Here is a 14,464-nt window from a genome sequence, read left to right as displayed (position 1 = left end):
CCCCCCCCCCCCCCGCGTGCCCCTTCTCCGACATAAATGGCCGAGTTGGAAGCTGACCAGGTTGGAGTTTTGTAAAGGCGGATTGTTCGCGGTGATGGAAGAGGCAGGAAATACGGCCAAGTGGGAGATGCAGACAGCACTGCATCCTGACAACGTGCGCGCGCAGCACAAGACGGCACTGAGCGCGCTGTCGACCAAGATCACGAACGTGCTCAACGCGGTCGAGGCGGATACGACGAGTTTGACGAGCCAGCTATCCCAGGCCGAGTCGGAACGCTTCCTGCTTGCGCATGAGCTGCTGAAAGCCGAGAAGCAGCTGCTCAATGCTGCCTCCCGACTAGCCACCAGTACGCCCCACCTGTAGGCTTGCATCCCACCTTGCGTCGACGCGGGATGATGGTCACAGACGCAGAGAACGGTTTTGTAGCTGGTCTTGGATTCATGTTGCTGCCTCGTCTTTGGTCTCTGTTTCTTGTTCCGTCGATTCCGCACCGCCGTACTGCTTCAGCCATTCCTGTAACCGATCATACTTCATCAGCATTCGCTGCAACGTTCCAGGTTATGCGGGAGTTGAAACTTACCTCGTCTGTCCATACGGCTCGATTTGACGCCTGTTTGGGCTGCTCCTTGTCGGCGAGCTTGACGTGGATAGTGCGGCCGGTTAGCGCATTGAGGTGCATGTTGTCGAGCGCATCGAGCGCGTCGTCTGGACTGCTGAACGTGACAAAGCCAAAGCCCTTGTTCCTCCTCTGTGCCGAGCCGGAAGGTGCCGAGGTGGGAAGCGAGACCGAGACGATGTCGCCAAACGGCGCAAAGGCCTCGGCGAGTGCGGATTCGTCTAGATGCGCCGCGAGGTTGCCCACGTATACGGTGGATGAGGAGGTCGAAGCCATGCTGTCGAATAGGTCTCGGTGGACGTAGGGGAAAGAGTAGAGCGTAGGTGCAGGGCCGAGGGTCGCAATGAAGCGCCGCTCTCTCCACCTCGCCCGAGATCCGAACCGACGCCAACTTTTCGCAGCGGCACTTTGAAAAGCCGAAGACCACTCGCGGTACTCAGGCGTCAAAAAACAAAGCGCAGAAAAAGGGGCTCTAAAAACGCGGCTCAAAAATGAACTCGCCGGCACAACAACTTCGAAGAGCAGCACGTTCAAGACCCACACACGGACAGGCCTTCAACAAGACTGATGGCAGCAGAACAATGTACGAGTTTGCGAGAGTCTATCCCATGAGCGCAAAGTTGTTGCGCGCCGCCTCGTTGTACCTTCCACCAGCGACCTTGAACTGCTTGACCTTTTGATCGAGCTCGTTCTTGGTTTGATCGTCGAGCTTGATGGCAGCCGCCTCTGCGTTCTCCTTGGCCCTCGAAGCCTTGGTGGTGCCCGGCAGTGGGATCATGACCTTGCTGCTTGCCATGAGCCACGCGAGACCGAGCTGGGTGGGTGTGACCTTCGGCGACTGCTTTTCGGCGAGCTGGACGAACTCGTTGGCGAGCTCGAGATTCTTGGCGATGTTGTCCTTGTTGAGACGGTCCATGTGGCTACGTACGTCTCCTTCTGGAATATCGGCTGCGGACTTGATCGTTCCCGTGAGCAGACCCTTTCCGACGGGCGAGTAGGCGAGGATGGGCAGATGGTTGGCCTCGCAGAACTCGACGATGCCGGACGTGAAGACCTCGAGCTCCCACGGGCTGACTTCCAGCTCAACACAAGCAACGGGTGCGGCTTTGACCGCCTCCTGAATCGACGCCAGACCGAGCTCCGAGAGCGAGATGTGGTCAAAGAGCCCTTTGCCCGTGACCTTGTTGCCCTCAGCATCGGTGTAGGTCTGGGTGGAGAGCGAGAGCATGTTGAGCATGGCCTGGGTGACCGACATGCTGGTGTCGCGACGAGACACCTCGTAAACATCGATGTTCTTGCCGCCCTCGTCGGTGCCAAGGTGTTGGCGGATGGCTTGCAGGTCCTTCTCGAGTGCCTCAACCGAGGCGTCGGCCTTGAGACCAGCCATGCCCTTGGCCTGGTAGGCAGGGGTGTCCATGCCGCCCTTGACGGAGAGCACAGTCTTGTCCTTGTACTCCGGGTGAGCGTCGTAGAAGCGGCGCAGCAGCTTTAGGTTGGCGTAAGGGTCACTGGGCGGGCCGTAGAAGGCGCCAGTGTTGAGGAAGTTGCTCCCCGCATCGACGGCGGCCTTGATCGTCTTGAACGCCTCGGCATCGGGCGTCATCTTGGCCGGGTCGGTCCAAGTCATGCCCATGCATCCGAACGCGATGCGGCCGACGTTGATGTGGCTGGCGCTGCCACCGAGCGCGATGGTTGGGATGGGCGAAGTCGACATTGTGAACAGATTCTTGAATGTGAGGGATTGCAGATGAAGGCACAAGGGAGAGGTGTGGTTATATAGGCGTCGAGCGGACTGAGCCACGTCGGATCGGAGTAGCAAGAGGGGAAGCTCGGTTGCTGCCGACCAACCACATGGTCATTGCTACCGAGACTTTGCCGATCCCTAGCATGCTTGGATGAGCAAAGAGGGAGCGGGGTCGGCGACAGCAAAGGCAAGCTCCGCGGAGCCGCCGAGGCACCGGCCAACCTCCGGCAGGAAGAGCGGCCTCCTGCGGGACCACTTCGTCTCGGCCAGACGCCGATGCGCTGTGGAGGTGGAGCAAAAAAAAATCAGCATCAAGATGTTAGACTGCTCAAGCGCTCACCTGCACGTGATGCGAATGCGAGCTGGGCGCGTCTCTAGCCTGCCAAGCCGAAGAAAAAACAAAATCCCGGCGCGACTGGGATTGTGCGACGCTCGCACTGGCCTGTGCTCATTGCTGTCAAACATGGCCATCCGATATTACGCCTGCCCTTTCACTTCTGAAGGACAAGTCTGACCGCAGAAGCAGGAGCATGGGGATGAGACTGCCAGAACAAAAAGGAGGACAGGATCGGAAAGCAATCACAAGCCTCGGTGGAGAAAAGGCTTGCTAGCCGAACGGGAGGGCGCAGGTTGAATCCACAGTGTCTTGCGTATACGGTTCGACTGCAATGTTTGTCGTGAATCTACACAGCATTCCGCCCAGCCTGACGCACACAACGAGCGTCAGGTACAGCCTGCCGAGCTCGACTGCGTTGATTGCCTTTGCACATGCATGAGCTGCAGCCTGCCTCTCCCCGGCACAGCTGACGCACAAACACTCGGAGCGTACGCCCACCCCACCTCACTGCACACCAGCGTCACCTTTTTTTTCCGCAAAAGTCGGTATTTACTGCTCCTCCAGGCGGGCACTTGTGTCGATTGCTGTCACAGCCGACTGCCGCTCTGTCAAGCTCACCACAGCCTCCTTCCTCTCCCCACACATCTCTCCACCTTGTCGTCCTCAAGCATCCTCTCCTGCTCGCCATCACCCCCGCCGCCGCCCTCTCGGCATCTTCATCCCCCTCCCAGTCGCGAGCTCGACTTGGCGCTCACCACGGGTCGCACACTTTGGACCTCCCCGAGCCAAAATACGCTCTTAGCATCATCCGCATTCGCATCGATATCACGCTAGCATTTGCATCCCCTTATTGCACGCTCTAACGCACACTCCATCCAGCAACCTACCCTACGCTCTCCTCCGCTTCGGCGCAACGGCATCCACGATGGCCACCGCGCAACCCGCCCCGAGCCACCAGATCCCTGTTTATCCCAGCTATGTCCGTCCTACAGCGCCACCCGCGTCCTCGGCGCTGCCTGCAAGGCCCCGCCCTGCATCCACGCTAGCATCACAGAAGACCGCCGCAGCGCCACGGCCCGCCGCCAAGACCACCGCCTCTGCATCATCCAAATCCAAAAAACCTCCCCTGCCCGCTCCCCCGAGAGTCATTATCGACTCGGACGGCCGTCACTTCAAGCGAGGCGATCTTCTCGGCCAGGTAAGTCGTCGTTTGCATTCTCGCGTCTCCATCGCAGTTCTGTTGGCTGACACTTTTGTTTCTGCGCGCGTTAGGGTGGATTCGCAAGGGTATACATGGCTACCGATCCCGAGGGTCGCCAGAAGGCGTTCAAGGTGATTGCCAAATCGGCCATCATCCACTCGCGCAAGAGCCGTCAAAAGGTGCTTGCCGAGATCATGATCCACAAGTCGGTCAACCACATCCACGTGGTCAACTTCGAAGACTGCTTCGAAGACGACGAGAACGTCTACTTCCGACTCGAGCTGTGCTGCAATGGCTCGCTTAACGACATTGTCAAGAAGCGCGGGCCCTACACCGAGCCCGAGGCACGATACCTCATGGTCCAGATCCTGGCGGGCACGCAGAGCCTCCACCAGAACAGCATCATCCACCGCGACCTCAAACTCGGCAACATCTTCCTCGACCAACACATGCACGTCAAGATCGGTGATTTCGGTCTGGCGGCGCTGCTCAAGCATCCGGACGAACGCAAAAAGACCGTGTGCGGCACGCCTAACTACATTGCGCCCGAGATTCTGTACGATCAGGGACAGGGGCACAGCTTCGAGGTGGACATCTGGTCGGTGGGTGTGATCCTGTATACGCTGCTGGTGGGCAAGCCGCCGTTCCAGACGCCCAAGGTGGACGACATCTACGAGCGCATCCGCAAGAACGCCTACGAGATTCCTGCCAAGGCCGGGCTGAGCAACGAGGCGGTTGATCTCATCACGCGCATCCTTACGCACAATCCGGCCAAGCGACCGACGCTGGTGCAGATCATGAACCACCCGTGGTTCCAGTGTGGGCCTGTGCCGCTGACTATCCCTCCGACCGCGCTGGAGGGTACGCCGTTCCTGCCGCCCGTCACGGCGCGCGAATCGGCGCGCAATCTCGAGATGCTCAAGCGCCAGGCCAACTGGAACGACCGGGCCGATGATCTGCTCGAGGACGCTGCCGCTGCCGGCGAGGCGTATGCGGATGCGCAGGAGCCCGTCGAGGTGGTGCTCGACGCGAGGAGCGAGCTCGAGCAGGCCGAACATGCCGAGGAGAGGAGGGAGAAGATGGACCGCGAGGCGCATCACGCTATCCAGCCCGAGAGCCCCATCTCGGCGCTGCTCAAGGCTGGACGACAGCCGCTCATTAAAGCGCCTGCACCTCCGCCGCAGAGTCTGGCGCGGTCCACGGCGAGCTCGCTGGCGAAACAGCTGTCTTCGCTCACGCTCTCGCGTCACACGCAGCCGGCAGTGGCGGACAAGGAGAATGCCAACCCCATGGCGCCTCCTCCGCCCGCCGCTGCCGCGAGGCCAGAGTTCGGCAGGATGTACTCGCGCAATGCCAATGCGGGCGTGGACGACGACAACGCGCGCGCGCTGCAGCAGAAGGCGCGACTCGTCACGTCGGTTGCGGCGCCAGGGTCGCTGCCGACGCGGCCGCTGTCGACGGCGTCGTCCATGGGCACGCTGGCCGAGCAGGCCATGGTGCCTTCCTCGTCTCGCGGCACGCTCGCTTCCGTGGGCAGCTCGAGTGCGCTTGCACCGGGAGCCAAGAAGACCAAGACGTCGATCGAGGTGATTATCGCACACCTCGACTCGGCGCTGACGTGCATCGATGCGAACGAGCCTTACGATGCGCCCGCCACTTCGGCGGCCGATACGGTGCGCTACGTCGAGACATCGTGCGATCTCAACGGCACACGTCTGGTGGCCGAATCGCCACGCACCTTCCTCATCTCCTGGCTCGACCATTCCGAGCGCTATGGCCTTGGCTACGCTCTGAGTGACGGTACGGTGGGAGTGTACTTCCGCGATGCTACGAGCATGGTGCTAGCCGCCAGCAAGATGTACGTCGACTACATCTCGACCATCCGCAAGCCAGCGGGAGGGGTTCGGACCGACCAATTGAAGCGGGAGAACTTCACCACCGGCGATGGGGAAGAAGGCAGTGTCCCCCGTGAGCTGCAGTCGCGCGTCCGCGTCATGCGCTACTTCGAAAAGGAGATCATGGATCGTCTGTACGGCGCCGATTCTCCACTCACCTTTTGTGACACGGCTCGCACGTCGGGTATGGTGTTTGTGCACAAGTGGTACAAGACCAAGGACGCCATCGTCTTCCGCCTCAGCAACGGCACGGTCCAGCTCAACTTTTACGACCACACCAAGCTCTTCCTCACGCACGGCGCGCAGGTCGTGAGCGTCATCGAACCGCTCGACAAGACCGGTGGCGTGCCTCGCATGACTTCGTGGAGTCTGGATGAGTTTGTCAGCATCGCAAGGACCGACCGCTCCGCTAGGGAAGCCCAAATGTCAAACACCACCGATCGAACCCTATACAAGACCCGCCCCGCAGAGAGGAGGAAGGTGCGAGGCCTCGTCAACAAACTCCGCTACGCCCGCGATGTCCTCGCTTCGACTGTCAAACCTAACCGCCCTTCTTAGCCCCCGCATGCATACACCGCCTGTTTATCGTCTTTCGTCTTCATTTTCATGTGTTTCTTCTGCAAAACCCATTCTCACTTTACACCACATCGTGTGATTGAGAAGAAGCGGGTATCAATTGGCGGAGGGGTTACTGGATCACCCAGACTACACTTTGAGCTGGCAGCAGCACCTGATCCTGCTCATCTTGCGTGGCTAGCGCGGGGTCGGGGTCTGGAAATGCGGTGTGCGGGCATACTTGATGCCAGAGCTGTCGGCGACGCTCTCTCCGAGCTTCGTCCTCGGTCGGACTGACGCGGTGAGGCGGCAAGTAGCGTACGCCGTCGAGGCAGCCGTCTGCGAGCCTGATTGCGTGGCATCCTTTTGCGGGGAGACGAAGCTCGACGCCCACCCATACGCCGGTGTGGTCGGGGACGCGGCCGAGGTAGCGCACGAGCGCACGCACCTTGTGTGCCGCCCCATCGCAATCGAGCGACACGATGCAGGCAATACCCATCTCGAGCCTGAGGCCCGGTGCATCCGTCTGCGCACCTCGCTCACTCGTACCGTCAGTGGGGTGCACCACAATGGTCGTGCTCGAGTCACTGCGTTCCAGCTGTGCCTCTGCTGCTGGCGCGTGAGCTTCGGGCGGCGTGATTTTGTGCGAGGCGGCGCTGAGGGTGCGTGCGCGCAGCTCGCGCCCGGAGTCGGTGGATGAGAGCGAAAACGTTCCGCCCGGACCAGGCGTGGCGCGCAGGAACGACTTTGCCGCCAGCGACGGCACCGACGGCTTCCTCGTCGGCGCGCTATCCACAGACACCCCCGCACGCGCCGGTCGAGCCGATAGCGCCGTAGACGATCGTACCGGCCGCACGCTCTTCGTCGGCGTCGTATTTGCATCCCCCGCCGGCGTGGCTGCGCTCCTTGCGCCGGCGACACTGGCAGGGCGCACGGAAGGTGCAGGCGGCGTGGGTTTGGTGCGGCTGGTGGCGCGCAGGCTCGCAGCACTGGTGGTGCTCACCGTGCTCGAGCTGCTATGCGTACGCACCCTGCCGTTCGCACCCGCGGCCGGCGTCGAAGTCTGCGACGCCGAGCGCACGGGCGTCGTTCGAGGCCGGACGGCCACAGTTGGTGGCGTGGCACTGGGGGTGCGCGGAGACGGACCGGACGAGGGTTTGGCATCGGCCTTAGTGACTGATGCAGGCGGCGACGCGGACGCGGCCGAGAGCGAGCGGTGTCCGTTGGCGACCGAGGTGCGCGCCGCGTTGCGGTTGAGCACGGCGGCACGCATGTGGATGGGCCCCGCTTCGCGCTCACCGTCATCGCGAGGCAGCCGCCTCTGTGCCGTCGGCGAAGCGGCCGAAGCACCAGACGCAGTCGACGACGTCGACGCAGTCCGTAGCCTACTTGTAGCGGCAGGAGCTGTGGCACGCGGGGTTGACAGCGACGACCGGGTGCTGGCCGGTGACCTTGCGGATGCCGCCGCACCCGCAGCTGGACTGGACTGCCGCGCAGCACCGGGCCGTGCGACCAGCCTGCTTGGCGGCGCCATAGGCTTAGGCGGGGTGTCTGGAAGGACAAGGTCGGTGGTTGCCACCTCAAGCTCGTCGGCCAGCTCCTTGAGGCACCATTTGTCGAGCCGGTTGAATCCGCCGAGCGCGCGCACGTTGATCCAGCGTTTCTTGAGGTAGCGCACGATGCTCTCGCGCGCCGTCTCGACCAGCTGCCTGTAGTGCGCCACTTCAAAGCCCTGTTCCCTGAGCAGCACTTGTCCGACGAGCACCTGGTACAACTGCGCCGCCCTCGCCTCGCTGAGGCCCTCGACGAGCATGACGAGGCTCTTTTCGAGCACGTCGCCGAGCGAGCCGACGCCGTCGAGCAGGTCGGACCATGCGCGGCTCTGGACGATGCGCTCAAAGTGCGCGTGCAGCAACGGCATCAGCCGGTTCTCCACCGTCTCGGCCATGAGTCGGATCGACTCGACCCACCGACTGGAGCGCTCCGTGTCGATGCGCTGGCCGACGATCGACAGCTGGCGCAGCACCGAGACGACGAGCGTGGGGTCGTCGGCCATGCGAGCCGAGACGGTGTCGACGATGCGGTCCTGGAGCAGCGGGTCGAGGTTACCGACCTCCTTGGCCCAGTACATTCCAAAGTGGGGCCCGGATACGGCGGCGATGGCGGGCTCGAGCAGCGCAGGCTCGCCAACGTCGGGGCTCGCCGCAAACGCGAGCGCGCGCGGCACGCGCTTGAGGCACTTGCGGCAGGGCGGCGCGCATGTAAAGGCGTGGCAGAACTCGCGGTCGATGAGCGCAGTGACGAGCGCCTGCAGCGTCGCGATCTGCAGGTACGCGCCGGCGCGCCAGAGCGCAAAGGCGGTGGCGAGATCAAAGGTGCGATTCGAAAAGAAGAGCGTGCCCGTGTAGAGGAAGCCGAGCGTAAAGTGCAGCGACGCGGGCGTAAAGGGCGGCGAAGGCAAACGCAGCACCTGCGACCCGGCATCTGCGTACGACGAAAGCAGCATGGAGGCAAAGTACTCGGAGCGCGACGCAAGGATCATGCGGTGCGTCGAGAACAAAGTCAGCTCGTCGTCGTCCTCCGACTCGTCGATGCGGTCGGTATCCACGGTCTGTGCGAGCGAGAGCACCGACATGTTTGCGTCAGGAATGTCGGCCAGCCTCGACGCACGCCGACGCTTGTCGCCAGCCATGCTGGCATCGTCTGCATTGCGCGCATCATCATCGTCGCCAAGCACGATCTTGACGTCCGAATAGAGCTTGCTGCGCCACATGTACGTGAGGTCCGAGCGCAGCTTGTCGAGCTTCTCCTCCGGCGTGGCTTGCGAGTCGGGTGCCAGGCGGTCTTCAAAGAGGAACTCGAATGCATCTACCATGGCTTCCTCGCCGGTGTAGAGGTACTGGAGCGTTGCATCGAAGAAGGCGTGGCTGACGCCTCCCAAGCTGATGGGCGCACGGAGCGTGCTGGCGTCGCTGACCATCGAGGCATTATCGGCGGTGAGGCGGGAGTCGGTGGCTGAAGTCACCGAAGCAAAGGATGATTTGCGTGCCGGTGCGGCGGACGAGGCCTGCGAGAGCTTGGAGGGTGAAGAGAGCGAGGCGGCAGCGACTGGCGGGGCTGCAGCGCGGGTGTTGATGAAGCGGGAGGATCGAAGGCTGCTGGGCAAGGCAGCCTCGCCCTCGCTGTCGCTGGTTGCAAATCCCGAGGCGATGGAGGCAGTGTCGTCACCTGTAGCCCTGCGGAGCGGTCTGGAGATGCTGGACCGCGAGATAGGTTTGCGGAGCGAAGGCTTGGTCATGGAGAAGCTGCTTGGAGGTGCAGCACCTCGGATCGACTTGCGAGGTTTTGGGGGCATGCCAGCGCGACCGACGGACGTAGTCGGTATGGACGCTTGAGTTGCAAGATTCGATGGCGTCGGCGCTGTCTGTGTGGAGCTCGACACATCGGAAGCGAGCGAGAGTTGGGAGGTGCTGCGATACAGCGGAAGCGAGACGAGGCTGGCGGTGGAGCCGATGTGTTGAAGCTGGGCGGCGGGAGAGCGCAGGTTGAGGAAGCGAGTCTGAAAGGTGTTGGGAGCTCGGGCATAGAGGATAGCCTTGTGTGCCCAGATGAGGGTGCCTGTCGGAGCGGGACGGACGGCTGGCCCAAGAGACGTCGGTGGCTGCAAGTTGGATATTGGTGGAGCAGCTTGTGACCATGCAGCTGGCGCATCGGCGGCGTGGTCGAGCGAATGGCCCAGGTCCGAGTCGAGATCCGAATGATCAGGATGGGTGGGAGCGGGAGCTGTAGTCCAGCAGATGTCTGCAAAGCGATCCTCTGCTCGTTCGAGCAGCCTGCGCAGGTCGGCCCTCCAGACGCGAGTCGCTTCCTCCTGTGCCGCACGAACTGGATCGTCATGACGGGGCCGATGGAAAGCCGGGACCGCGGCCAGCCTGGACGGGCCTGCAGCAGCACTCGAATTGCTCGTCGACGCACGGTCTGCATCGCTCGATGGTCGTACCGCACCGGGAAACGCAGTCGTCCCACTGGCCGAAGGAGCCTGAGATGTTCGGGCGCGGGGCACACGACGGTCAGCGGATGCCAACGGCGCCGATGTCATGGCGCACGATGCAGCCTGGTGGGCGCCAGAATGGTGTTGACGGATGCGCGTGCGGTTGCTGGGTGGCGTGGTCGATGTGTGTATTTGGGTATCGCGCTCATCAAGGGCCGAGTGGGTATGCCGAGGGTATATGTAGAAAGCAAGATGCGGCAGGGTGGAAAGGCAAGAGTGTCTCGGGGTCCAAGCCACGTCCAAAAAGTGCACTTGTGGCGCATGGCAAGGTGCAGAGGTGCAGGATGCGTGCGTGTGTTGGTCTCTGAGCGCGCGAATAAGTTAGTTGCCAATCTCACACGCTGCCACTCGAACAACCCCACGGCTTCCTCATGGCTTCAGCTCCCAAGTTGACTCGCAAGGCTCACTCAGATGTGCACATCGCTGTGTGGCTGTCTCGCTCTACACCAACACACGGCCACAATGGCTCTCACCTATGCGAGGGAATTGCATTCGGCCACGCTCTACTGCTCTTTGTTTGAAAACACACTTGCCAACTGCGAAGTCATGCCTCCATTAAGAGACGGCAAGGCGCTTCCTTCGCAGCTCGACGAGCGCACTTCTGCCGATGATGATGGTGACGAGGCCGGCACCGAGCAGCAGCGGCAGCATCTGGAAGAGCGTCATGCCGATCCAGTACCTGACCGCCAGGCCCTCGAGGCCGACAAGCGCACCGAACAGCACGAGCGCCTTGGTCGAAGGCGACTGGATCTCGGGCTTGATGATGGCGAGCGCCGCGGCAAAGAAGACCCAGGGCACCACCGCAGTCACCACGGACGCGAGGCCGCTCACCTTGGTGCTCGGCATGGTCTCGGTGGGTGGCACGCCGAACGTGTGCCTGTGCTCAGGGATGCCGTGGAAGCCCTGTTCGATCTCTGCCTTTTGGCGCGGCGTCAGCGATGCTGCCGACGATGCCAGCGCCGCTTCCGCCAGGCTCGTCGGCGGACGCAGCGAGACGAGCGGAAGTGCGAGCGGAGAGTATGTGCCGTCCGAGCCCGAGTTGGAGGCAAAGTTGGCGATGAGCAGCGACAGCGTCAGCGGCGAAGTGGTGCGCAAAAGCGGTGCTGGGATCCTGTCCATCCTCTGTTGATCCAATAGCGACAAGTATCAGCCTTCTGCACCCCGCACAGACCGTATTGAAAGAAGATCGTCACTTACCAGATTCCACGAGACCTTGCCAGTGCTTGGCTTGACCGTGAGGGGCCAGGCGTGCGAGGCAGGTTCAGCATCATTGCTGTCGGCTGCAAGCACCACGAATGCCTGGTGTGGCACGTGCTCCTTGCCCAGAGCCGCGCCCTCCTTGTTGGCTGCGCTCTTGGAGCCTTCGACGCCGAGGTTGAAGGTGAGTCGGATCACATCGTCGTTCTCCAACAGGGTGGGCGAATCGAGCGCAAAGGGCGCCGCATTCTTGGCGTAGTCGGCGTGCGTGGAGAACTCCTTGGAGAGGCGCGACGAGCCATCCACCGTCGAGAGCGCGAGCTTGGCCGACTTGAGCACGTAGCTCAGCTTGGGCTCGGCCAGAGCGGCGCTTGCGTGTGCCACCAGCTGTGACACCAGCAGCAACGACAGCAGCAGGGCCGAGACGAGCCACGATATTGTGTGTGTCCTGCGCAGCATCCTGAGTGGCCTCTCGATGCGGTCGCGATGATGACGTGTGGGGGTAAGGATGCAAGCCGAGCGTTGGTGATGGCGCGTGCACCGACCATCCAGCTCGCCGCTGCCTTTGAGCCTCGTTGAGCCGCGCTCGAAAGTGCCAGGGTGGAAGGCCAGTTCTTCTGGAAATGGGTCTTCAGCCGGGCGAGTGAATTTCCATCCCATCTCCCGATTGGCACAGACAGAAATTTGATCTGTCGATTCAAGTCGTGGTTGCTGCGGCAAGTTCGAATTGATTGGCCAGCGAGCGACTGGAAATGTGCCTGGCTGTTGGCGAGGGTGCGGCTCCGAGGCGCGTTGGCTGCGAGGCGCTGCGAATTTTGCACTCGCAGCTGCGCCAATCACCTTTCTTCTCTTCCTCATACTACTCTTTCTAGTATACCTTGGTCACCGCTGGTATCATCTTTTCCACACAGTCTCAACCACCCCCCCATCTACACTATTCCAAGATGAGCTACGTCGCCAAGGACAAGGATGTTGATGCTTCGGCCCCTGCTGCCAAGATCCACAAGATCCGCATCACCCTCACCTCGCGCAACGTCAAGAACCTCGAGAAGGGTAAGCATTCATCCTTTGCTTTTGCCAGATAAGATCCGTTCAGCATGCTGATATCACAGCTCTTTTTGTTCTATGACAGTCTGCACTGACCTTGTGAACCGCTCCAAGGACAAGCAGCTGCGCGTCAAGGGCCCCGTTCGTCTGCCCACCAAGGTGCTCTCGCACACCACGCGCAAGTCGCCCTGCGGTGAGGGTTCCAAGACCTGGGACCACTTTGAGATGCGCATCCACAAGCGTCTCATCGACCTCCACTCGCCCTCGGAGATCGTCAAGCAGATCACCTCCATCTCGCTCGAGCCCGGTGTCGAGGTCGAGGTGACCATCCTCTCGTCCAACTAAGCTGCCACTCTGGCAGTGCTAGCTGGTCACTGGATGCACAGGTGGTCCCTCGCGCGTGAGGTTTTCTCAGAAGAGTGCGTGGAGCAAGCACCTCGCTCCGCGCTCCCTCTCTTTTCAAAAGGAGGTGGCACTGCAAGCCTGCACGGATACGTCTTCATTGTGCGCCGTCCTTCTGCTCGCTCACGATGCGCCCCCATTGGCCCAAGCTTGGGTTTCACGAAATTTCACGACACTCCTTTTCATCCTCCCATCTTGGCTTCAATCTCCCGTGTGTGTGTGTATGTGCCTGGCAGCAAAGGTCAGATTGACAGCGAGGACTTGAAGTGGTGCCGAAGGGGGGTTGGGGCTACTTTTTCTTCTTGTTCTTCTTCTTCTTGTTCTTCTTTGCCGGGCTGTTGGCGGGGTTGGGTGTGGAAGGCGTGACAGGTGTAGTTGGGGTATTGGCACCACTGTCGGCCTCGTCGTCTTCATCCTGGGCTTCGTCGTGCACATCGCTGCTTCCACCATCTGCCACAGCTGCGGCGGCTTCATCCGGCTTTGTCTCCTCGTCTTGCGTAGTCTGAGACGGCTCTTCTGGAGCCACATCGTCCGAAGGTGGTTCTGGCTTGTCGGCTGGTTTCGCTTGCTCTTGCGATGCTTCAACTTGGGACATTGACGTAGCAGCAGCAGCAGCGGCGGCGGTGGTGGCGGCACGGTCGCGCTCCTCCTTGCGTTGACGCAGCTTCTCGGCCAAGCTAAACTTCTTTGTGGGTGCTGCTTCGGCTGGCTTCGCGCGAGCCGCTGTATCGGATCCACCTGATGTCTGCACTTGTTCTGCGCCAGTGTCGGTGCCGTCTTGCGTCTGAGATTCCGTCTCGCCGACCTCTTGCTGCGCAGCGACTCGTGCGCGCTCCGCTGCCGCTTCCGATTCAGCCTTGGCCCGAGCAGCAGCTTCAGCTTCAGCAGCCGCTTTCTCGGATGCGACCCTTGCCGACTCGGCTTCAACTTCAGCTTGGGCCTTGGCTGCTGCCTTCTCTTCAGCTTTCGCCCTGGCCGCTGCCTCCTCTTCAGCTTTCACCTGGGCTTCTGCCTCCGCTTTGGCTTTGGCTGCCGCCTCTTCTTCTCTCTCGATCCTGGCCCTTTCAGCTTCAGCCTCAGCCTCCGCCTCCGCCTCGGCTTTGGCTTTGGCTTTCGCTTCAGCCTCTGCTGCCTTCGCTGCTGCTGCCGCTGCTTCCGCCTCTGCGTTCGCCTTGGCCTTTGCTTCAGCCTCAGCCTCTGCCTTTGCTCTTGCTTGCGCTTCTGCCTTCGCTTTGGCTTCGGCCTCTGCTTTCGCCCTTGCTTCCTCTTCAGCCTTCAACCTTGCCTGTTCTTCTGCTTTCGCTTTCGCTTCGGCTTCCGCCTTTGCTTCGGCTTCCGCCTTCGCTCTTGCTTCGGCTTCCGCCTTCGCTCTTGCTTCGGCTTCCGCCTTCGCTCTTGCTTCGGCTTCCGCCTTCGCT

At 61.6% G+C, this 14,464-nt stretch overlaps 8 protein-coding genes across 8 annotated transcripts in view; 3 read left to right on the top strand and 5 right to left on the bottom strand.

Annotated features, from left to right (window-relative positions):
* PAN0_006d2968 (uncharacterized protein) overlaps nucleotides 1-364 on the top strand; it is a gene marked incomplete at both ends in the record, with an annotated part of 2,394 nt that extends 2,030 nt beyond the window's left edge. The window contains one exon of the mRNA XM_014801610.1: nucleotides 102-364. Coding sequence (XP_014657096.1) covers nucleotides 102-364 — 263 coding nt within the window. The remainder of the gene's footprint in view (nucleotides 1-101) is intronic.
* Nucleotides 365-439: 75 nt separating this feature from the next.
* PAN0_006c2967 (RNA-binding domain-containing protein) lies at nucleotides 440-893 on the bottom strand (the record flags this gene model as incomplete). Its single annotated transcript, XM_014801609.1, has 2 exons — nucleotides 440-514; nucleotides 582-893. The coding sequence occupies 2 exons, from the start codon at nucleotides 891-893 to the stop codon at nucleotides 440-442; spliced, it is 387 nt and encodes a 128-aa protein (XP_014657095.1).
* Nucleotides 894-1,218: 325 nt separating this feature from the next.
* Nucleotides 1,219-2,331, bottom strand: PAN0_006c2966 (aldo/keto reductase; the record flags this gene model as incomplete). Its single annotated transcript, XM_014801608.1, has 1 exon — nucleotides 1,219-2,331. One exon carries the CDS (start codon nucleotides 2,329-2,331, stop codon nucleotides 1,219-1,221), a length of 1,113 nt encoding a protein of 370 aa, XP_014657094.1.
* A 1,292-nt stretch (nucleotides 2,332-3,623) lies between these two features.
* PAN0_006d2965 (pkinase-domain-containing protein) lies at nucleotides 3,624-6,352 on the top strand (the record flags this gene model as incomplete). The annotated part of the gene is made up of 2 exons (XM_014801607.1): nucleotides 3,624-3,896; nucleotides 3,971-6,352. The coding sequence occupies 2 exons, from the start codon at nucleotides 3,624-3,626 to the stop codon at nucleotides 6,350-6,352; spliced, it is 2,655 nt and encodes an 884-aa protein (XP_014657093.1).
* Nucleotides 6,353-6,482: 130 nt separating this feature from the next.
* Nucleotides 6,483-10,448, bottom strand: PAN0_006c2964 (uncharacterized protein; the record flags this gene model as incomplete). Its single annotated transcript, XM_014801606.1, has 1 exon — nucleotides 6,483-10,448. The coding sequence occupies one exon, from the start codon at nucleotides 10,446-10,448 to the stop codon at nucleotides 6,483-6,485; it is 3,966 nt and encodes a 1,321-aa protein (XP_014657092.1).
* Nucleotides 10,449-10,955: 507 nt separating this feature from the next.
* On the bottom strand, nucleotides 10,956-12,257 carry PAN0_006c2963 (uncharacterized protein; the record flags this gene model as incomplete). Its single annotated transcript, XM_014801605.1, has 2 exons — nucleotides 10,956-11,522; nucleotides 11,598-12,257. The coding sequence occupies 2 exons, from the start codon at nucleotides 12,255-12,257 to the stop codon at nucleotides 10,956-10,958; spliced, it is 1,227 nt and encodes a 408-aa protein (XP_014657091.1).
* Nucleotides 12,258-12,541: 284 nt separating this feature from the next.
* PAN0_006d2962 (40S ribosomal protein S20) lies at nucleotides 12,542-12,989 on the top strand (the record flags this gene model as incomplete). The annotated part of the gene is made up of 2 exons (XM_014801604.1): nucleotides 12,542-12,650; nucleotides 12,730-12,989. 2 exons carry the CDS (start codon nucleotides 12,542-12,544, stop codon nucleotides 12,987-12,989), a joined length of 369 nt encoding a protein of 122 aa, XP_014657090.1.
* A 346-nt stretch (nucleotides 12,990-13,335) lies between these two features.
* PAN0_006c2961 (rab family GTPase) overlaps nucleotides 13,336-14,464 on the bottom strand; it is a gene marked incomplete at both ends in the record, with an annotated part of 3,557 nt that continues 2,428 nt past the window's right edge. Inside the window, one exon of the mRNA XM_014801603.1 lies at nucleotides 13,336-14,457. Coding sequence (XP_014657089.1) covers nucleotides 13,336-14,457 — 1,122 coding nt within the window. The remainder of the gene's footprint in view (nucleotides 14,458-14,464) is intronic.

The sequence above is a fragment of the Moesziomyces antarcticus genome (assembly GCF_000747765.1).
Source record: "Moesziomyces antarcticus DNA, scaffold: scaffold_v10006, strain JCM 10317, whole genome shotgun sequence".
Classification (NCBI taxonomy): Eukaryota; Fungi; Basidiomycota; class Ustilaginomycetes; order Ustilaginales; family Ustilaginaceae; genus Moesziomyces; species Moesziomyces antarcticus.
Note: the sequence above shows the minus strand (reverse complement) of the source record. Positions and strands in the feature narration are given on the sequence as shown.